We start from the raw sequence: 23,620 nt of genomic DNA on the forward strand, positions 1-23,620 counted from the left end.
TCTAATATTTGGTGATAATCAGTGGATAGGTATATTTTCTCAGCCATCATGTTGAACATGTAACAAAATATACCACACAACAATGTAAAAAAGTTTCTTAGAGTGCTGGACTTTATATAGAGAAAATATTTTTATAGAAAAAATCGCATGAAATAAATATTAGTAGTGTAGTGTTGTGTTGTCCTGTGTGGTGTGGTTTCATCGAGTGAATGTTCTCTGGTGTGGTGTGTTACATTAGGGTGCGCCAGTTGTTACCGGAGAGAGTGGTGGTACTGAGGCTTAGCTCATTTAAACAAACACGAAATTGTATTTATGCAGGAAGATAGTAATAACGAATAAAATTACACTCAAGGATTCAAGGTGACTCGAAGCCGCTTTGGTGGAACAAGGAGCTCGAATCAATTAGGCGTAGTATAAGGAACTCTTCAAACTGGCCAAGAAGCCGATGATGAGTCTTGCTAGAGGGAATATAAAGATGTACTTAAGGAGTATAAAGGAGATATTCGTAAAGACAGTCTCGTCATCCTGGTTATTTTGATATAAGTATATATGGGATATATAACTCAATATCTATCTCGATTAGTTTTGGATGTTACAAGCAGCCAGTGGATGAACAAATCTACCTTTATGATCGAGATATTTATACATCAGCTTAACTGACTCAAATCACTATATTCTTCATATTAGTAGTGTGCAATGGTTTGAATATTCTCGCTGAATGTTACTGGGATATCTGCCGCTTATAACTTGTATACGATATAAACAGAACGAAACAAACGGACTTTAGATATTTGTTAGATAAGGAAGAAAACCAAAATTTTTCAAATGTCACAGATATTTAGCAATACAAAGTCAATCGGATAATATGAATTAAAACATAACATTATTGTTTCAATTGTATTTCATGTTTGGCAAAGTATGAAACATATAAAAAAAATATTGTAAAAAATCAATTCTGCGTTTTGAAAACATTAAAAGCTATTAAAATGCATTCTTAATTTGCACTACATCTACACAAGGCACTTTTTAATTTATTTTTACTTTAATTTCTTCTAGTTCAGTTTCCTCGAAGCGAAGTTTCAACGTTCCGCCATGATTCTTTCTATTTTATTCAAAATCCTCACTTATTGTTTTTTTTTTTTATTTTGCTATTGGCATTTTATTTTCTGCTTTTTAATGATTTTACTTCCTCAACGTTTTCTTTGAGAATATCTACAATTTTCTTCAACGCAGTGGACTGTTCCACTATGCATCATTAAAATTGTTCCCCCGTCTTTCGGCACGTTTGTTTAGTGTTGCTTCAGTTACTGTCCCTTCACTAGAATCCTCCTCATCTGATTACCTGTTTCGGTTTTTGCTTATTTTTCGTTGTTCACGTTGCGATGGCAATCCCAAATCTTTTATGTCCGAAATACCGTCACCTGTTGTATAGACTCCATATATTTGTGCTATTCTATCTTCAGTGGGGCTAAGCACGAATTTGTTAAATAACCCTCCACATTTCGCTCGGTTTTCAGAAATATTATGCCGTACTTTTTTTTCCCCGCAGACTTTCAGTAAACCGCACCTTTGTGGAGGTCCGTGGCCATTAATTTTAGTGGCGAGTTCTTTCCACAACGTTTCTATCCGTATTTTGACTTTGCAAAATCCTTTAGCGAAATCTTGATTATCCCTTATGAAATTCAATAGAACTGTTTCTTGATCAATATCTGTGTGTTTGCCTCCAAGGGTCGCAAAATTTTACATAAATATATGAGCAAATATCTACGCAACTTACATTGTCAATAAAATTCCACACGTTTTAAGTTTTTCGTTTTCAAATTATATTTAAATATGTGTGAATTCAGTTTTCAGAGCAAAACATTTCATTTCGAAATCACATCAAAAATTATTCAATTTCAGGACTAGGCAAATTCAATTTTTAAGCCGATGCACTTCGTTTGTATGTGAAAATGAAATGCAGAGTATACCTGATAATCATTGTAAGACGGCTTGGATAGCATCGAATTTCACCAATTTGATAAAATGATAGAGTGAAATATTTCCAACAAATATAGTAGTTTATGTTACATATACATAAAGATTATTGGCGTTGCTACGGCCACTTTCTAAAAATTTTTCAACTGCGGATGCCCCTACCTACTACAACCCATTACACCAAATTTTAGTTTTGTAGCGTAATTGAAAATATTTCTCCACCTCCGATGTTGCAAATACCGAGATTATAAAATGTCCAGTTACGTCTCAACTTAATGCTTACTAAGTTATTAACTAAAATTCATACAGTTCATACTATACTATACTAGCCGCCATAAGTCTACGCTGCCCTGCAAAATAAATAAATGTTTACTGCTTTAAATCATAGGAATTACTATTTAAATAACTGAAACTATATACATATACTCTCGTTGTTTGTGTCACCTAAAACTAATCGAGTTAGATATAAGGTTATATATATATAAATTATTAGAATGAAGAGACGAGTTGAAATCCGGGTGACTGTCTGTCCGTCTGTCCGTGCAAGCTGTAACTTCGAGTAAAAATTGAGATAATTTTATGAAACTTGGTACCAATATTTCTTGGTGCCGTGAGACAGTTGGTATTGCAGATGGGCGTAATCGAACCACTGCCACGCCCACAAAACGCAATTTTGTTCAAAACGGATAAATTGCCATAACTAAGCTCCACAATAAAATACAAGACTGTTATTTGATATACAGGATCACATAAAAGTGGGCGTAGTCCCGCCCCCTAATAGGTTTAATATGCATATCTCCTAAACCGCTACAGCTATAATAACAAAATTTACTATCGACACTGTGAAAATGGGTGGCAACTCCGCCCACTCCCCATATAACGGAACTGTTAAAAACTAGTGTACTAAAAGCGCGATAAATCAAGCACTAAATACGCCAGACACATTAAATTTTATCTCTGGCTAAAAATTCTCAGTCTCTTTTGGTATGAGATGACTTTAAAGTAATCGCGCTTAAAATTAGACAGTGGGCGTGGCACCGCCAATTTTTAGGTGAAAACCCATATCTTGGGATGTGCTTAACCGATTTCAACTAAATTCTGTACATAACATCCTTTTCACATTTCTATGGTATAGTGCGAAAATCGGATTACAACTACTCCAATTTCTCATATAACACCATTTTAAATTCCATCTGATTCTCTCACTTTCCACTATGCAAACCAAACAACAATGATTGCATCGGGGTAAAACTTTGTGTGAATAATGCGTTTAAGGTATGCCACCTTGTGACCAAAAATTGTCTAAATCGAATCAAAACTGTTTACGCCCCTAGGTAATGAATATATGGACCCCAGTGCCTATAGTTGACTATATTATGAATGAAATAAATGCAACTCTCGATAATAGTATGTTTGTGTCAAAAAATGGGTTGAGTCGGATCAAAACTTCCTATAGCCCTCGTTTATTAATGTAAAGATTTTTGAACTTCCGGGTGACTTTATACCGCATACATCGGCCAATATGTGTGTTATCTCAATGAAAATGAGAGAGCTTGTTTAACGGGTGCAAATTTTACCTAGCCCTCATGTAACTAATATTGATAAAATCGGGTTATATTATATTATTATTATAATACTTTTCGTTATTCTAACCAGTTTTATGCCGAATATGTCGGTCAGTGAGTATTAACATTTTTTTTTATACTCTCACAACATGTTTATATATAAAATTGATTGAACATAATATGCTCTCTAGGCTCGAGTATAGCTGAGCAATGTCAAAATTAATATTCTCTATCCTCAATATATATATAATTTCCGTTCCGTAACATATAATAATATAAAATGTAGCCACTTTGGTCGAGTTAAAATTACATTCATACTTATATATATCTCACTTCAAGAGGTTTTTTTTGTTTTTAATATAATGTTCGCTGACTCGAACTAAAACATAGCAATAAAACTCATACTAAGTTTATGGCCTTTAATACAAGTCAAGAAGAATTTGAAATTGATTGTAATTTAATGACGATTTCATTTATTAATGGATGTTTAATTCTTTCTCAACATTTTGTAGTATAATATAAGGTTTTGCCATACCTGAAGAAATTTCCTGGTCTTTGATTCTTGCGAATTGCAAGAGTACAAAATTCTCGGTTCAGCCTTAGTACCCATTAACGGGGATATATTGACCCTAGCTCCGATATACTTTATGTAAAAAATTCCAACTTCCATTTGGTTTTATATAAACGTTAAATATTAGATATACAATAATTTAATGCCGAAAATGTGTGAAATCGGTCCACGAATTTCCACAGCTTACATGTAAGGTATAAGTTTTTTCGTTAATTTGATAATTTAATGAAATGAAATGGACATATGAATGAAATTGGTCTAGACCTTTGTTTAATCCTTATAACTCTAATATACTGATTTCCGCTCCTATGGTACAACTGCAACCTCATATACCACATATTATTTAAATCTAACCCCTTTGGTTCAGTTTATATCTCATATAGCATGTTTGAGTTAAATACTTTTCTTTTTGTTAAAGTTAACATTTTGGAGAACTGACACTAAATAAATCTATGATCAATAACATAAGTTTATAAGATACCAAATAATAATCGAATAATACAATAAATGTTGAATTCTTTAGCAACATGTTGCAACAGAGTATATTTTGTTCACCAAACGGTTGTTTGCATCAGCTAAAACTAATCGATATAGATAAAGATTTCTGTATATACATACATTTTTTCTAATATTTGGTGATAATCAGTGGATAGGTATATTTTCTCAGCCATCATGTTGAACATGTAACAAAATATACCACACAACAATGTAAAAAAGTTTCTTAGAGTGCTGGACTTTATATAGAGAAAATATTTTTATAGAAAAAATCGCATGAAATAAATATTAGTAGTGTAGTGTTGTGTTGTCCTGTGTGGTGTGGTTTCATCGAGTGAATGTTCTCTGGTGTGGTGTGTTACATTAGGGTGCGCCAGTTGTTACCGGAGAGAGTGGTGGTACTGAGGCTTAGCTCATTTAAACAAACACGAAATTGTATTTATGCAGGAAGATAGTAATAACGAATAAAATTACACTCAAGGATTCAAGGTGACTCGAAGCCGCTTTGGTGGAACAAGGAGCTCGAATCAATTAGGCGTAGTATAAGGAACTCTTCAAACTGGCCAAGAAGCCGATGATGAGTCTTGCTAGAGGGAATATAAAGATGTACTTAAGGAGTATAAAGGAGATATTCGTAAAGACAGTCTCGTCATCCTGGTTATTTTGATATAAGTATATATGGGATATATAACTCAATATCTATCTCGATTAGTTTTGGATGTTACAAGCAGCCAGTGGATGAACAAATCTACCTTTATGATCGAGATATTTATACATCAGCTTAACTGACTCAAATCACTATATTCTTCATATTAGTAGTGTGCAATGGTTTGAATATTCTCGCTGAATGTTACTGGGATATCTGCCGCTTATAACTTGTATACGATATAAACAGAACGAAACAAACGGACTTTAGATATTTGTTAGATAAGGAAGAAAACCAAAATTTTTCAAATGTCACAGATATTTAGCAATACAAAGTCAATCGGATAATATGAATTAAAACATAACATTATTGTTTCAATTGTATTTCATGTTTGGCAAAGTATGAAACATATAAAAAAAATATTGTAAAAAATCAATTCTGCGTTTTGAAAACATTAAAAGCTATTAAAATGCATTCTTAATTTGCACTACATCTACACAAGGCACTTTTTAATTTATTTTTACTTTAATTTCTTCTAGTTCAGTTTCCTCGAAGCGAAGTTTCAACGTTCCGCCATGATTCTTTCTATTTTATTCAAAATCCTCACTTATTGTTTTTTTTTTTTATTTTGCTATTGGCATTTTATTTTCTGCTTTTTAATGATTTTACTTCCTCAACGTTTTCTTTGAGAATATCTACAATTTTCTTCAACGCAGTGGACTGTTCCACTATGCATCATTAAAATTGTTCCCCCGTCTTTCGGCACGTTTGTTTAGTGTTGCTTCAGTTACTGTCCCTTCACTAGAATCCTCCTCATCTGATTACCTGTTTCGGTTTTTGCTTATTTTTCGTTGTTCACGTTGCGATGGCAATCCCAAATCTTTTATGTCCGAAATACCGTCACCTGTTGTATAGACTCCATATATTTGTGCTATTCTATCTTCAGTGGGGCTAAGCACGAATTTGTTAAATAACCCTCCACATTTCGCTCGGTTTTCAGAAATATTATGCCGTACTTTTTTTTCCCCGCAGACTTTCAGTAAACCGCACCTTTGTGGAGGTCCGTGGCCATTAATTTTAGTGGCGAGTTCTTTCCACAACGTTTCTATCCGTATTTTGACTTTGCAAAATCCTTTAGCGAAATCTTGATTATCCCTTATGAAATTCAATAGAACTGTTTCTTGATCAATATCTGTGTGTTTGCCTCCAAGGGTCGCAAAATTTTACATAAATATATGAGCAAATATCTACGCAACTTACATTGTCAATAAAATTCCACACGTTTTAAGTTTTTCGTTTTCAAATTATATTTAAATATGTGTGAATTCAGTTTTCAGAGCAAAACATTTCATTTCGAAATCACATCAAAAATTATTCAATTTCAGGACTAGGCAAATTCAATTTTTAAGCCGATGCACTTCGTTTGTATGTGAAAATGAAATGCAGAGTATACCTGATAATCATTGTAAGACGGCTTGGATAGCATCGAATTTCACCAATTTGATAAAATGATAGAGTGAAATATTTCCAACAAATATAGTAGTTTATGTTACATATACATAAAGATTATTGGCGTTGCTACGGCCACTTTCTAAAAATTTTTCAACTGCGGATGCCCCTACCTACTACAACCCATTACACCAAATTTTAGTTTTGTAGCGTAATTGAAAATATTTCTCCACCTCCGATGTTGCAAATACCGAGATTATAAAATGTCCAGTTACGTCTCAACTTAATGCTTACTAAGTTATTAACTAAAATTCATACAGTTCATACTATACTATACTAGCCGCCATAAGTCTACGCTGCCCTGCAAAATAAATAAATGTTTACTGCTTTAAATCATAGGAATTACTATTTAAATAACTGAAACTATATACATATACTCTCGTTGTTTGTGTCACCTAAAACTAATCGAGTTAGATATAAGGTTATATATATATAAATTATTAGAATGAAGAGACGAGTTGAAATCCGGGTGACTGTCTGTCCGTCTGTCCGTGCAAGCTGTAACTTCGAGTAAAAATTGAGATAATTTTATGAAACTTGGTACCAATATTTCTTGGTGCCGTGAGACAGTTGGTATTGCAGATGGGCGTAATCGAACCACTGCCACGCCCACAAAACGCAATTTTGTTCAAAACGGATAAATTGCCATAACTAAGCTCCACAATAAAATACAAGACTGTTATTTGATATACAGGATCACATAAAAGTGGGCGTAGTCCCGCCCCCTAATAGGTTTAATATGCATATCTCCTAAACCGCTACAGCTATAATAACAAAATTTACTATCGACACTGTGAAAATGGGTGGCAACTCCGCCCACTCCCCATATAACGGAACTGTTAAAAACTAGTGTACTAAAAGCGCGATAAATCAAGCACTAAATACGCCAGACACATTAAATTTTATCTCTGGCTAAAAATTCTCAGTCTCTTTTGGTATGAGATGACTTTAAAGTAATCGCGCTTAAAATTAGACAGTGGGCGTGGCACCGCCAATTTTTAGGTGAAAACCCATATCTTGGGATGTGCTTAACCGATTTCAACCAAATTCTGTACATAACATCCTTTTCACATTTCTATGGTATAGTGCGAAAATCGGATTACAACTACTCCAATTTCTCATATAACACCATTTTAAATTCCATCTGATTCTCTCACTTTCCACTATGCAAACCAAACAACAATGATTGCATCGGGGTAAAACTTTGTGTGAATAATGCGTTTAAGGTATGCCACCTTGTGACCAAAAATTGTCTAAATCGAATCAACTGTTTACGCCCCTAGGTAATGAATATATGGACCCCAGTGCCTATAGTTGACTATATTATGAATGAAATAAATGCAACTCTCGATAATAGTATGTTTGTGTCAAAAAATGGGTTGAGTCGGATCAAAACTTCCTATAGCCCTCGTTTATTAATGTAAAGATTTTTGAACTTCCGGGTGACTTTATACCGCATACATCGGCCAATATGTGTGTTATCTCAATGAAAATGAGAGAGCTTGTTTAACGGGTGCAAATTTTACCTAGCCCTCATGTAACTAATATTGATAAAATCGGGTTATATTATATTATTATTATAATACTTTTCGTTATTCTAACCAGTTTTATGCCGAATATGTCGGTCAGTGAGTATTAACATTTTTTTTTATACTCTCACAACATGTTTATATATAAAATTGATTGAACATAATATGCTCTCTAGGCTCGAGTATAGCTGAGCAATGTCAAAATTAATATTCTCTATCCTCAATATATATATAATTTCCGTTCCGTAACATATAATAATATAAAATGTAGCCACTTTGGTCGAGTTAAAATTACATTCATACTTATATATATCTCACTTCAAGAGGTTTTTTTTGTTTTTAATATAATGTTCGCTGACTCGAACTAAAACATAGCAATAAAACTCATACTAAGTTTATGGCCTTTAATACAAGTCAAGAAGAATTTGAAATTGATTGTAATTTAATGACGATTTCATTTATTAATGGATGTTTAATTCTTTCTCAACATTTTGTAGTATAATATAAGGTTTTGCCATACCTGAAGAAATTTCCTGGTCTTTGATTCTTGCGAATTGCAAGAGTACAAAATTCTCGGTTCAGCCTTAGTACCCATTAACGGGGATATATTGACCCTAGCTCCGATATACTTTATGTAAAAAATTCCAACTTCCATTTGGTTTTATATAAACGTTAAATATTAGATATACAATAATTTAATGCCGAAAATGTGTGAAATCGGTCCACGAATTTCCACAGCTTACATGTAAGGTATAAGTTTTTTCGTTAATTTGATAATTTAATGAAATGAAATGGACATATGAATGAAATTGGTCTAGACCTTTGTTTAATCCTTATAACTCTAATATACTGATTTCCGCTCCTATGGTACAACTGCAACCTCATATACCACATATTATTTAAATCTAACCCCTTTGGTTCAGTTTATATCTCATATAGCATGTTTGAGTTAAATACTTTTCTTTTTGTTAAAGTTAACATTTTGGAGAACTGACACTAAATAAATCTATGATCAATAACATAAGTTTATAAGATACCAAATAATAATCGAATAATACAATAAATGTTGAATTCTTTAGCAACATGTTGCAACAGAGTATATTTTGTTCACCAAACGGTTGTTTGCATCAGCTAAAACTAATCGATATAGATAAAGATTTCTGTATATACATACATTTTTTCTAATATTTGGTGATAATCAGTGGATAGGTATATTTTCTCAGCCATCATGTTGAACATGTAACAAAATATACCACACAACAATGTAAAAAAGTTTCTTAGAGTGCTGGACTTTATATAGAGAAAATATTTTTATAGAAAAAATCGCATGAAATAAATATTAGTAGTGTAGTGTTGTGTTGTCCTGTGTGGTGTGGTTTCATCGAGTGAATGTTCTCTGGTGTGGTGTGTTACATTAGGGTGCGCCAGTTGTTACCGGAGAGAGTGGTGGTACTGAGGCTTAGCTCATTTAAACAAACACGAAATTGTATTTATGCAGGAAGATAGTAATAACGAATAAAATTACACTCAAGGATTCAAGGTGACTCGAAGCCGCTTTGGTGGAACAAGGAGCTCGAATCAATTAGGCGTAGTATAAGGAACTCTTCAAACTGGCCAAGAAGCCGATGATGAGTCTTGCTAGAGGGAATATAAAGATGTACTTAAGGAGTATAAAGGAGATATTCGTAAAGACAGTCTCGTCATCCTGGTTATTTTGATATAAGTATATATGGGATATATAACTCAATATCTATCTCGATTAGTTTTGGATGTTACAAGCAGCCAGTGGATGAACAAATCTACCTTTATGATCGAGATATTTATACATCAGCTTAACTGACTCAAATCACTATATTCTTCATATTAGTAGTGTGCAATGGTTTGAATATTCTCGCTGAATGTTACTGGGATATCTGCCGCTTATAACTTGTATACGATATAAACAGAACGAAACAAACGGACTTTAGATATTTGTTAGATAAGGAAGAAAACCAAAATTTTTCAAATGTCACAGATATTTAGCAATACAAAGTCAATCGGATAATATGAATTAAAACATAACATTATTGTTTCAATTGTATTTCATGTTTGGCAAAGTATGAAACATATAAAAAAAATATTGTAAAAAATCAATTCTGCGTTTTGAAAACATTAAAAGCTATTAAAATGCATTCTTAATTTGCACTACATCTACACAAGGCACTTTTTAATTTATTTTTACTTTAATTTCTTCTAGTTCAGTTTCCTCGAAGCGAAGTTTCAACGTTCCGCCATGATTCTTTCTATTTTATTCAAAATCCTCACTTATTGTTTTTTTTTTTATTTTGCTATTGGCATTTTATTTTCTGCTTTTTAATGATTTTACTTCCTCAACGTTTTCTTTGAGAATATCTACAATTTTCTTCAACGCAGTGGACTGTTCCACTATGCATCATTAAAATTGTTCCCCCGTCTTTCGGCACGTTTGTTTAGTGTTGCTTCAGTTACTGTCCCTTCACTAGAATCCTCCTCATCTGATTACCTGTTTCGGTTTTTGCTTATTTTTCGTTGTTCACGTTGCGATGGCAATCCCAAATCTTTTATGTCCGAAATACCGTCACCTGTTGTATAGACTCCATATATTTGTGCTATTCTATCTTCAGTGGGGCTAAGCACGAATTTGTTAAATAACCCTCCACATTTCGCTCGGTTTTCAGAAATATTATGCCGTACTTTTTTTTCCCCGCAGACTTTCAGTAAACCGCACCTTTGTGGAGGTCCGTGGCCATTAAGTTTAGTGGCGAGTTCTTTCCACAACGTTTCTATCCGTATTTTGACTTTGCAAAATCCTTTAGCGAAATCTTGATTATCCCTTATGAAATTCAATAGAACTGTTTCTTGATCAATATCTGTGTGTTTGCCTCCAAGGGTCGCAAAATTTTACATAAATATATGAGCAAATATCTACGCAACTTACATTGTCAATAAAATTCCACACGTTTTAAGTTTTTCGTTTTCAAATTATATTTAAATATGTGTGAATTCAGTTTTCAGAGCAAAACATTTCATTTCGAAATCACATCAAAAATTATTCAATTTCAGGACTAGGCAAATTCAATTTTTAAGCCGATGCACTTCGTTTGTATGTGAAAATGAAATGCAGAATATACCTGATAATCATTGTAAGACGGCTTGGATAGCATCGAATTTCACCAATTTGATAAAATGATAGAGTGAAATATTTCCAACAAATATAGTAGTTTATGTTACATATACATAAAGATTATTGGCGTTGCTACGGCCACTTTCTAAAAATTTTTCAACTGCGGATGCCCCTACCTACTACAACCCATTACACCAAATTTTAGTTTTGTAGCGTAATTGAAAATATTTCTCCACCTCCGATGTTGCAAATACCGAGATTATAAAATGTCCAGTTACGTCTCAACTTAATGCTTACTAAGTTATTAACTAAAATTCATACAGTTCATACTATACTATACTAGCCGCCATAAGTCTACGCTGCCCTGCAAAATAAATAAATGTTTACTGCTTTAAATCATAGGAATTACTATTTAAATAACTGAAACTATATACATATACTCTCGTTGTTTGTGTCACCTAAAACTAATCGAGTTAGATATAAGGTTATATATATATAAATTATTAGAATGAAGAGACGAGTTGAAATCCGGGTGACTGTCTGTCCGTCTGTCCGTGCAAGCTGTAACTTCGAGTAAAAATTGAGATAATTTTATGAAACTTGGTACCAATATTTCTTGGTGCCGTAAGACAGTTGGTATTGCAGATGGGCGTAATCGAACCACTGCCACGCCCACAAAACGCAATTTTGTTCAAAACGGATAAATTGCCATAACTAAGCTCCACAATAAAATACAAGACTGTTATTTGATATACAGGATCACATAAAAGTGGGCGTAGTCCCGCCCCCTAATAGGTTTAATATGCATATCTCCTAAACCGCTACAGCTATAATAACAAAATTTACTATCGACACTGTGAAAATGGGTGGCAACTCCGCCCACTCCCCATATAACGGAACTGTTAAAAACTAGTGTACTAAAAGCGCGATAAATCAAGCACTAAATACGCCAGACACATTAAATTTTATCTCTGGCTAAAAATTCTCAGTCTCTTTTGGTATGAGATGACTTTAAAGTAATCGCGCTTAAAATTAGACAGTGGGCGTGGCACCGCCAATTTTTAGGTGAAAACCCATATCTTGGGATGTGCTTAACCGATTTCAACCAAATTCTGTACATAACATCCTTTTCACATTTCTATGGTATAGTGCGAAAATCGGATTACAACTACTCCAATTTCTCATATAACACCATTTTAAATTCCATCTGATTCTCTCACTTTCCACTATGCAAACCAAACAACAATGATTGCATCGGGGTAAAACTTTGTGTGAATAATGCGTTTAAGGTATGCCACCTTGTGACCAAAAATTGTCTAAATCGAATCAAAACTGTTTACGCCCCTAGGTAATGAATATATGGACCCCAGTGCCTATAGTTGACTATATTATGAATGAAATAAATGCAACTCTCGATAATAGTATGTTTGTGTCAAAAAATGGGTTGAGTCGGATCAAAACTTCCTATAGCCCTCGTTTATTAATGTAAAGATTTTTGAACTTCCGGGTGACTTTATACCGCATACATCGGCCAATATGTGTGTTATCTCAATGAAAATGAGAGAGCTTGTTTAACGGGTGCAAATTTTACCTAGCCCTCATGTAACTAATATTGATAAAATCGGGTTATATTATATTATTATTATAATACTTTTCGTTATTCTAACCAGTTTTATGCCGAATATGTCGGTCAGTGAGTATTAACATTTTTTTTTATACTCTCACAACATGTTTATATATAAAATTGATTGAACATAATATGCTCTCTAGGCTCGAGTATAGCTGAGCAATGTCAAAATTAATATTCTCTATCCTCAATATATATATAATTTCCGTTCCGTAACATATAATAATATAAAATGTAGCCACTTTGGTCGAGTTAAAATTACATTCATACTTATATATATCTCACTTCAAGAGGTTTTTTTTGTTTTTAGTATAATGTTCGCTGACTCGAACTAAAACATAGCAATAAAACTCATACTAAGTTTATGGCCTTTAATACAAGTCAAGAAGAATTTGAAATTGATTGTAATTTAATGACGATTTCATTTATTAATGGATGTTTAATTCTTTCTCAACATTTTGTAGTATAATATAAGGTTTTGCCATACCTGAAGAAATTTCCTGGTCTTTGATTCTTGCGAATTGCAAGAGTACAAAATTCTCGGTTCAGCCTTAGTACCCATTAACGGGGATATATTGACCCTAGCTCCGATATACTTTATGTAAAAAATTCCAACTTCCATTTGGTTTTATATAAACGTTAAATATTAGATATACAATAATTTAATGCCGAAAATGTGTGAAATCGGTCCACGAATTTCCACAGCTTACATGTAAGGTATAAGTTTTTTCGTTAATTTGATAATTTAATGAAATGAAATGGACATATGAATGAAATTGGTCTAGACCTTTGTTTAATCCTTATAACTCTAATATACTGATTTCCGCTCCTATGGTACAACTGCAACCTCATATACCACATATTATTTAAATCTAACCCCTTTGGTTCAGTTTATATCTCATATAGCATGTTTGAGTTAAATACTTTTCTTTTTGTTAAAGTTAACATTTTGGAGAACTGACACTAAATAAATCTATGATCAATAACATAAGTTTATAAGATACCAAATAATAATCGAATAATACAATAAATGTTGAATTCTTTAGCAACATGTTGCAACAGAGTATATTTTGTTCACCAAACGGTTGTTTGCATCAGCTAAAACTAATCGATATAGATAAAGATTTCTGTATATACATACATTTTTTCTAATATTTGGTGATAATCAGTGGATAGGTATATTTTCTCAGCCATCATGTTGAACATGTAACAAAATATACCACACAACAATGTAAAAAAGTTTCTTAGAGTGCTGGACTTTATATAGAGAAAATATTTTTATAGAAAAAATCGCATGAAATAAATATTAGTAGTGTAGTATCAAAAGGGCTAAAGACCCTTTTTATGTGGCAATAAATAAACTGTGACCCCATCGGTTTAAATGCTACTGTCTATTATTCTAATATGAAGGTCATGAGTTGAGCTGTAAACTCAAAAAAATTACATTTAAGTAGTTTTTGGGATTTACCCAGCGCCTTTGGCAGCTTAGGAAAGGTTTAGACAGAAAGAAGAAAGTCTACATACCTGCTGTACATACTTAATTATATGTTATTGTTAATTTAGCCTTCATGAGCAGACCTTTCAAAATAGGTACCATAGATCCCGTTTTAAAAAGCGTTAGACAAAAGCAATTTATGAAGGGGGTTTCCGTGCACTTAATTTCAATACAATGAAATAAACTACTAATTTTTAAAATATAAATATAACTAAATATTATGTAGTATTATGTTAGTGAATATCTATGTAATATTAGGTCACGTAAAAGGTTCGTTCGGTTTTTATCTAAGATATGGCGTTATTGTCTGTAGTACTTGTACTAGTGTTACGTGTCGCATCATGTCATACTATTGATTGACTCAGTACGTTGTGAGCGCTCGTCAAAGATGGACACCAGCAAAGAGAAAATACGCTATATGTTACAATTTTTCTTCCGAGTTTTTTGCCAATAGGTACGCAGCCTTCTACGAGAGGGATATAATGAAGTTGGCATCTCGTTGGCAACAAGTTTACGAGCAAAACGGCGCATATTTGACTTAAATCGGACAAATGTACACAAAATTATCATATATATATTATATTTTGAAAAATAAAAAAAACCTAATGATATTTTATACAGTGGCGAGCAAACACATACACATATGTGCACCAGTATAGTATAGTACCTATACATCGAACAGGAAAGGAGTCATAGCAAGGACTCAATTACAGTGAATGAGAGCAGCACCTAGGATCCAACTTTTCACACCCGGACGGACTGAATTATATAAGTATTATCTATAAGTATTTTATATATCAAGCCATTTATTAATTATTAATTATGCCTAGATTAAGTAGAAAATCTGTATTACTAAGTCGTCTTCAGAATAAAAGACGTATGGGAGTTCTTTAACATAGAACCAGGCGGGAAAATCTCGAGGTACGGCGGCAAGATCCACAAATACGCTCTGGAGAGCAAATAAGAAATACTCGAGGTCATAGATCTCGGCGCAAAGACCCCGCGGTTCGATCTGTTGAGCAAATAAGAAATACTCGAGGTCATAGATTTCGGCGCGAAGACCCCGAGGTTCGTTCTGTTGAGCAAGTTGTAAATAATGTTCAACATAGGACAAGGCGGCAAGATCCACAAATTTGCTCTGAAGAGCAAATAAGAAATACTCGAGGTCATAGATCACGTCGAGAAAATCTCGAGGTACGTTATGATGTGTAAAGTAGGAGCACTAGGGATCATATAGAACTTCGCGCAAGCAATCCTGAATATAGGAATTTAGAGCGCATTCGTAATTAAATGCAAAGAGAATATGCAAGAAGAAATCCTGAAATAAGGAGAGAGGTGCGTGATAGAGAAACACAACGTCGACAGCTTAGTAGGTGGGTTAGGAAGGGAGAAATTTTGAATCAGAGACGTCTTAGACAAAGTCAGGTTCGCCTTCGTAGAGATAACCCGGTCAATAGGCAAATTGAAAACGAAAGGCAGTCCCAACGAATCCGATTAACGAGAGAAAATAATGTTATAGAAACTGATTATAGTGGCAATTTAACAGATTTCAGAAACATTTATTTCCAAAATACAAAAAAAGGCCCTGAAATATGTAGTTGCTGCGGCGGATTATGGTTTTCACACCAAGTTGGCTAATTAAATTTCGAAACTATTACTCAAGGTCACCCGAATGCTGCATCCGCCTTCTTTTTAGTGCAAAAATTTCCTTCGGAAAATGGAAATTACAGTTTTTGTGCTACTTGCAAAAATGCGATTGTTAAAAAGAACCTTCCAAAAATATGTTTAGCTAACGGTCTAGACTTTCCTGAAATACCCGATTGTTTGAAAGGTTTACGCCAATTGAAGAACGTCTCATAAGGCCTAGATTCCCTTAGGACAATCCGTTCGTCAGGATATCAAGGCCAGATTTCTCTCAAAAGTGCTGTTGTTAATATACCAATTTCTGATAACAATATTGTGACATCTCTACCAAGGTCCTTTGATGAGTCTCATGTGATACAAATTCACTTAAGAAGGCGTTTGGAATACAATCATGATTACATGATCGATATAATACGCTCCGCAAAGATTATTAAAGCTTTGCAATTCTTAGTGAATACCCCTCTGTATCGTGAGCACAATATACATATTAATAAGAACTGGATTTCAGAATTTAATAACCAAGAAGAAGTTCCGTTTGTTGTATCTGCAGAAGATTCCCGATTGGTTCAATCTTTTCATGCGGCATTCACGGTTTCTTTTACCTTCAGAGCTTCAGGTGGTCAAGAAACTCTTTTGGACAATATTCCTGTAGAAAATTTAGACTATAACCGTTTAGTCATAGCGACAGGTGAAGGAGACAGACCAATTGACATAAATCAGGATAATAGTTCAGAAGAATTGTCATTTGGAACAATATACGTACATGCTTTGAAACATATAGCAAGATAATACGTTCTGAAATTCGCCGTTTTGACATGTTCTATGATTACAAAAAATTAGAACTGCTACAAATTAAGAATAGTACATCCATTTGCCTTAGAAAGTTTTCAGGCCGCAACCGAGTTACGGCTCAAAATCTATTAAACGAAAACTTTGTTCAAAACTTTATTCAACACGATGATGGTTACAAGGTTTAGAAAAGCGTTAGATCGTCTCTTGCGCACTGGGAAGCTTAGAAGAAAAAGGCAATCGCTATTGTTTAAATGAGTTTAAACTCCCTCCTCCAAGTACACCATCTACTCGGGAAAAACTGGCACACCCTAATGAAACACACCATACCTGTGAACACTCAAGGAATTTCACCCCACACGACGACACTACCACACTCAACCTCTGAGAACAACATGCATGAAGACACCTAAAAAAAGGATTATATTATACACGTCAGTCAACACGGTTCCTGCTTGCTGCCTTTATTCGTTTTCGTTATACGAACCTGCTCGCTACCGTATTTAATTCGTTATATAAACCTTTCCCATTACGACGACGATCCAGCACGTCACTTGGTTTCATCCGGATACTGATTCGTCTCGTTGACTTCCAAATATCATTGAAAAATGTAAAATAACAAGAATAGAATTTAACATTAAATTCAAATTAACAAGTAACAAGTGCATTTTTTCTTGCTATTTTAAGTTCAGTAGTGAGTGCAATATTAAAATACAATTAAAGTGGGACACCGGATTTCTCCTCCCTTTATTCAGCTATGATTCGCCAATTTGGGCTTCCAACCTTTTTTATTACTTTATCGGCTGCAGAATCTCAGTGGATTAAGCTTTTGGTCATCCTTTCTAAAACTTTTGATTCTAGAGATGTTTCGGAAGAGGAAGCCAACAGTTTAACAACCCAAGATAGATATCGCTTAATTCGGTCAGACGCGGTTACTTGTGCTAGATATTTTGAGTACCGCTATCGAGCTTCTTCTTAAGCTTTTTAAAGATAATGCCGGCATTTTTGGAGAGCATTTTGTCACAAATTTCTACTGCAGAGTCTAGTTTTAACAGAGAGGTTCCTCGCATGTACATGGCATGTATTCCCTACAATTATATTTCTACAGATGGTTCGGTCAGCCACTTAGAATATTATTTGGGTTATCAAAAGCATAACCACAGTCGATCTTGTACTAGGGAAATAAGAGAACAACAGTTTTTTTGTTTTGGTATACCATATCCACCAATGCCTTCAACGCAAATGCTGTTACCTCTTACAGAAAAAAGCCAAAATTCAAAAAGACACAAAGAAAACTTTTTCAAAATTCAAAACGTTTAAATTCAAAGATGAACACCGAAGATATTTCTAATTTAAACGATTTTGAACACTTCCTGTCTGATAGTAGAATAAATATGTCTTCTTATGACTTTTTGTTAGCCCTTAGATCAAGTTTAACAAAACCCAAAATTTTTCTAAATAGAAAATTACAGGATCGTTTTATAAACGCTTATAATCCTCTGATTTTGGAACTCCATAGAGCTATGGATATCCAATGATTGCTGTTCATATATAATTAATTATTTTAACAAGTCCAACAGAGGAGTTTCTAGGCTCTTAAATGCAGATATATCCCAGGTAAATGCTGGAAATTATACTGTTAAGCAAAAACTTAAACATATACAGTGTATCACAAAAATAAGTATGCACTATGTATATGCGTAAAAAATGTTATATCAATTGCAAAATAAAAATAAAACTTTTCGTGTTTTTTACAATAACAATTGTACATAACATCGCCTTCCTGAGTATGATAGATCGATGTCATTCACATTTCCCGTTATTAAGAACCGTTTGATTTTCTCAATAAAAACAAAAATCACGTAACATAAATATTATATGTACGCAATTTACCATTTACCACCATGAGTTCAGAGTATTGGCACTTCCAGAAATAAACCCAAATATAAGTTTGCTGGACTTACATGGGAAGATTCAACAGATAATGGCACTGAATCTGATTGCAATATTAGACTTATTAAACTACCCCCTTTTATTCCAGTTAAGATATTATTTTCTTCACTTCAAAGTCTAAATACTAAGCAGCATTCGGAATAGGTGCAATAACCCTTCATTCAATAGTCTCTTTACCTGTTAATCAGTTGATTTCATAGTTGTATTCCAGACTTATCGATTTAAAATTAATCATAATTGATGAAGTATCGATGGTATGTTCTTGTTGATGCGAGATTAAAACAAATTTTCAAAACAGACAGCCCCTTCAGTGGTATACCGATCATAGTGTTTGGTGATTTGAAACAACTCTCACCTGTTGGATATAGGTGGATATTCCCTCCTAATCCCAATGATGCATACAGCACTTTAGTTGGTTCCCCTTTGTGAGAGATATTTAAATACTTTGAATTAACAGAAATAAGGAGACAACGAGAGGATCAGTCTTTTACAATTGCATTAAACCATATGGCATCTGGTACTATGATAAATTAGGACATATCACTCATTGAAACTCGAGTAGTTAATTTTGAAGAAGTTCCCGATGATGCCATCCATTTCTTTTGGTTCAATGAAGAGACAAATATTTTCAATGCACTTAAGCTCAGTCGAATCCCAAATGAAGCTATCCTTTCAACTGCAAAAGACTCAATTAAAGGAATTGGTATAAGTGAAAATGAAAATATTTTGGAAAGAGTTAAACTTTTCAAAACTTCTGAAACGCAGGGACTGCCCTATGAATTGAAACTAAAAACCTCCGCCAAATATATGATTTCAGTGAATATAAACACGTGTGATGGCTTGGTTAATGTGGCAGCTAGACAACTTATGCAAATTGATTTCTATTGTTTTTTTCCAACAATTCTGTGGATTAAGTTTTTGGAACCTTCTTTGGGTTTAATAGCACGATCAAAAAAGCCTCATCCTCTAGAAAGTTCTTAGACACCAATTGAAAATTTTTTTAAATCTTTTCAATATAAAAGCAATGAACAAATTTCAATTGAAAGAAATCAGTTTCCAGTTGTTCCGGCTGAGGGAATAACTATTTATAAAAGTCAGGGTGCCACATTTAATAAAGTTGTAGTTCATACTCGACCCAGAATGTCTAGAGCTTTAATATATGTCGCTTGCAGTCGAGCTACTACTGCAGAAGGTCTATTCATCATAGGAAATTTTATTCCTCCTAACCAATTTTCCGAATCGGATCTTGTATTTAGGGAAGTGAGGGAATTGAACACAAATAAAGCTCTGACAAGTTTCAATTTTATGATTTCCCGAAAATCAGGACATCAAATTTTATTCCATAATGTTGAGAGCCTTCATGCTCACAATAATGATATAAAAAGTGACTTTTTGATGCTATCTTCAGATATTTTATGTTTTGTAGAAACTTGGAGTTATCCTTGCGAAAATTTTAATATACCAGGACTTACTGCAATTAACGAGCTGATGATAGATAGCACGGAAACAAGCAACAGAAATAAACGGGGCATTATAAGATATGCAAAACATAGCATTGCTAGCTCTATAGAACCAAAGACTGCAAAGAAAATTTATTCAGGCCGCAAAGTTTTTTCTTTCTTTTCATACTTCTCAATACAGTTGTAATTCATTCTATATAAAATTAATTATGAGCGTATGCAACAAAACACAAGAACGATTTACAAATTGATCTAATTAATTTCACTGTGAGTGTAAATAACTGAGGCAACACTTCCTACTTCTAATTATTAAAATATTATATATAAAGAAATCTCAAACGAGTATGCCATTTGACTATGCGTGAGTATAAAATGTTCGGTTTTCATAGTAAAAGCAATCGTATTAAAGTCTAATTTTTTTTTTAAACATTTTGCAATTTTTGTAGTAATGGAGGCAAAGTGAAAAAAAAATGTAAAGGGTGAAAGACAAATTATTATTAAATGGCACACTAAAGATCCAAAATAAACGGCACAGTAAAACCCCTCGGTAGAATTTAAACATCAGATAGGACAATTATCCAAAACTTTGCAAAAGGAGGAATAATCACTTCAAAGGCAAGATCTGGACGTTCTCCTAAGCTGATAAATATAAAGGAGTATTATGTCCCTTGTGTAGGCAAAAGTCGAGATAACTGCGACTCGGTGATTTTTGATGTATAGTAAGAATGGCAAAAGACCATAAGTATCAGAAATTGCTAGTAAAAACCACATAACTCCTTGGGTAACCGACAAAAATGTATCGCTGTGGAAAATAAAGAGTAGCGAGAGTAGAAAATCGCGTGGAAAAGATCGGTAAGAACGCTCAATTCAATTTGCTATATTCTGTCAAATATCGTGGAGTAGGTGTGATGATGTGGAAAAGTATGACAGCTGGGGGAGTAGGAAACTTTGAATTTATTGCATCTACCATTGAAAAAAATGCAAATTTGAATAAGTAACGGATTTTGGTTGCAACAAGACAACGGAAGTTGTGAGGTTGTGGCTTCTTCATAACGTCCTAATACAAATTTCAATACCAATTGTTTTTTTTTTGACAATTTTGAAACTTGATCAATTTTTACTGACGGTTTTTACTACACTTTACAAAATTTGCAAAATGTTTAAAAATTTACAAAATTAGACTTTAATAAGATTGTATTTCTATAAAGACGATTTTTTTTTATTTGAGAGGTTTGCGATACAATAACTAGAACTGAAACGAGATGAGCGTACACTTTTGACGCAAGTATTTCTTTGTTGCAGCAACTAAAGTCCCGTTATCTATGGCGTCACCTGTCTATGTGGCATGATTAGTACCGTTAGCATCTTAGCTTATTGAGAATAATATTAATATAAAATAATATATATATAAAATGTCAGTTATTTAAATAATGATTTATAGGATTCAAAGCAGTAAACAATTATTTTACAGAGGAGCGTAGACCTATGTCGGCTAGTGTATGTGATAAACATTCTGGATGTGTGGTTATATTAATAAAACAAATGGTACATACCTTTGCTTTATCATGGCACAATCCGACTCATGGGGGAAACCAACAGGTGATTGACAGACAAAACAGCAGGTTAAAGATGAAAAGGCATCATAACTCGCCGCGCAGAATTGGTGTTGTATATTAATCATAGCCTGTGCATTCTCCATAATTATAAGTTCATTGTGATTTCTCAAGCGCTTTTGTTCTATTTCGCAAATCGAGGATGGGTCAAGAGTTGATAATACAACAAATTCTTGTAAAATTGCCATTATGTGCGATTTCACGGTACTTGTTGCCACTGCGGTTGCTCTATAAGGTATATAGAAGACTCAATATAATATAAAATAAGTGAAAGCGAAATAATGAAAAAAGATCTAGTTCAAATCCAGTTTGTTTGTTTTAGGAATAAAGCTCGAGGAGCTTATTTAAAACAAAGATAAATATAATAGTAAATAGGGAGGGGCATCTGCGGGTTAAAAAGAGTGCGGGATCCCGCTTTTCGTTGGAAGTACATATATGTATATATAAGTATGTATCTCACAAACCTCTAAAATATATCAAGCAAACATAGTGGTAGCATTTATTTCTAACATTTGTACGTTTTTAAAATACGTTTATAAGGAATGTTCTGAATTCATTACAAGCGTGTTTGGTATCTTTGTACGTTAAACTATAGGTCACATACTAGCCCTTTGTGAGACGTCCACCCTGCCTACGCACCTAGGTCAATACACACTTAGTTTCATAACTAATTTTTCGAAAAAGTTTGATGAATGGTAACCTTGTGGAAATAATCGACGATTTAACGTGAGTACTTTGCCAGATATATCCTGTGGCAAAAGATGAGATGTCGACTAAGCGGATATTATAACACCAATCGGACTTTCGAATTTCCACTCAGAAATTTTAATTATTTATCGATAAAATTACCTGGTGACTAACCTACTTTATATTAGCATGTATAGCTGACATCCTAATCGCTTCTAGGAATATTAAAGGACACAGTGGGCATCTTCCATCGCTTTTCGAATGGATCACGATGGTCCGAAAACTGCGTTCCTGGGTATAATAATTTTTTGCGGTAAATTTCCTTAAAAAAATGCATCGTAGTTTCAGGCATCCCTCCACAAGTACACTCAAGGGACTTCCATAAAATGGAGAGCATTTTACGCAGTCTACTGAACTCCCGAAGAGGTAGCTTTTGTATGATCATTGGGCGAAACTTACTGATGCTACTTAGTATGATATGGACAATGGATTTCTTCAGGAAAAAGTAAAAAAATACTGTCCATACCAAAATTTCGTTACTAACGAAGCATGACATGTCACAATCTTCCCGGATCAGAAATCTTTGCTTCATGTTTCCGCCTAGGACCTCAATCGAGTGGCACATAACTACTTATATCCACTGCCTAGTAAGTAAAAATAACATTGTCGCGTATCAAAGATATATCCATGGCAGTATCTGCGAATGAACCAAGCACAAACCGAGCAAGCTTTGCTTGATATTACGACTAATTAAAGAAATAATTTGAAAGCCAACCTCGTTGTTTCACATTGGGAATAAATCAGACACTTGCACAAACCATCGTAAATAAAAATGTCCGAGTAATGAGTACAAACTTTAAATTATTTATTAATATATCAAAATATTAAATTGACGCTACAAATGTTCGTGCCGAAAAC

The 23,620-nt window shown here is 33.7% G+C and overlaps 1 protein-coding gene across 3 annotated transcripts in view; it reads right to left on the reverse strand.

Moving 5' to 3' along the window:
• The window catches only part of LOC106623148 (uncharacterized), a 200,143-nt gene that overhangs the window by 119,023 nt on the left and 57,500 nt on the right, over window positions 1-23,620 (reverse strand). For all 3 annotated transcript variants that reach the window (XR_011397195.1, XM_070112226.1, XM_036371518.2), the window contains exon 3: window positions 21,956-22,243. Coding sequence is in view for 2 of the 3 variants with exons in the window: in XM_070112226.1 (XP_069968327.1) it covers window positions 21,956-22,243 (288 nt within the window). In the remaining variant the exon portion in view is untranslated. The remainder of the gene's footprint in view (window positions 1-21,955; window positions 22,244-23,620) is intronic.

Source organism: Bactrocera oleae, chromosome 6, assembly GCF_042242935.1.
Source record: "Bactrocera oleae isolate idBacOlea1 chromosome 6, idBacOlea1, whole genome shotgun sequence".
In the NCBI taxonomy this organism is placed as follows: Eukaryota; Metazoa; Arthropoda; class Insecta; order Diptera; family Tephritidae; genus Bactrocera; species Bactrocera oleae.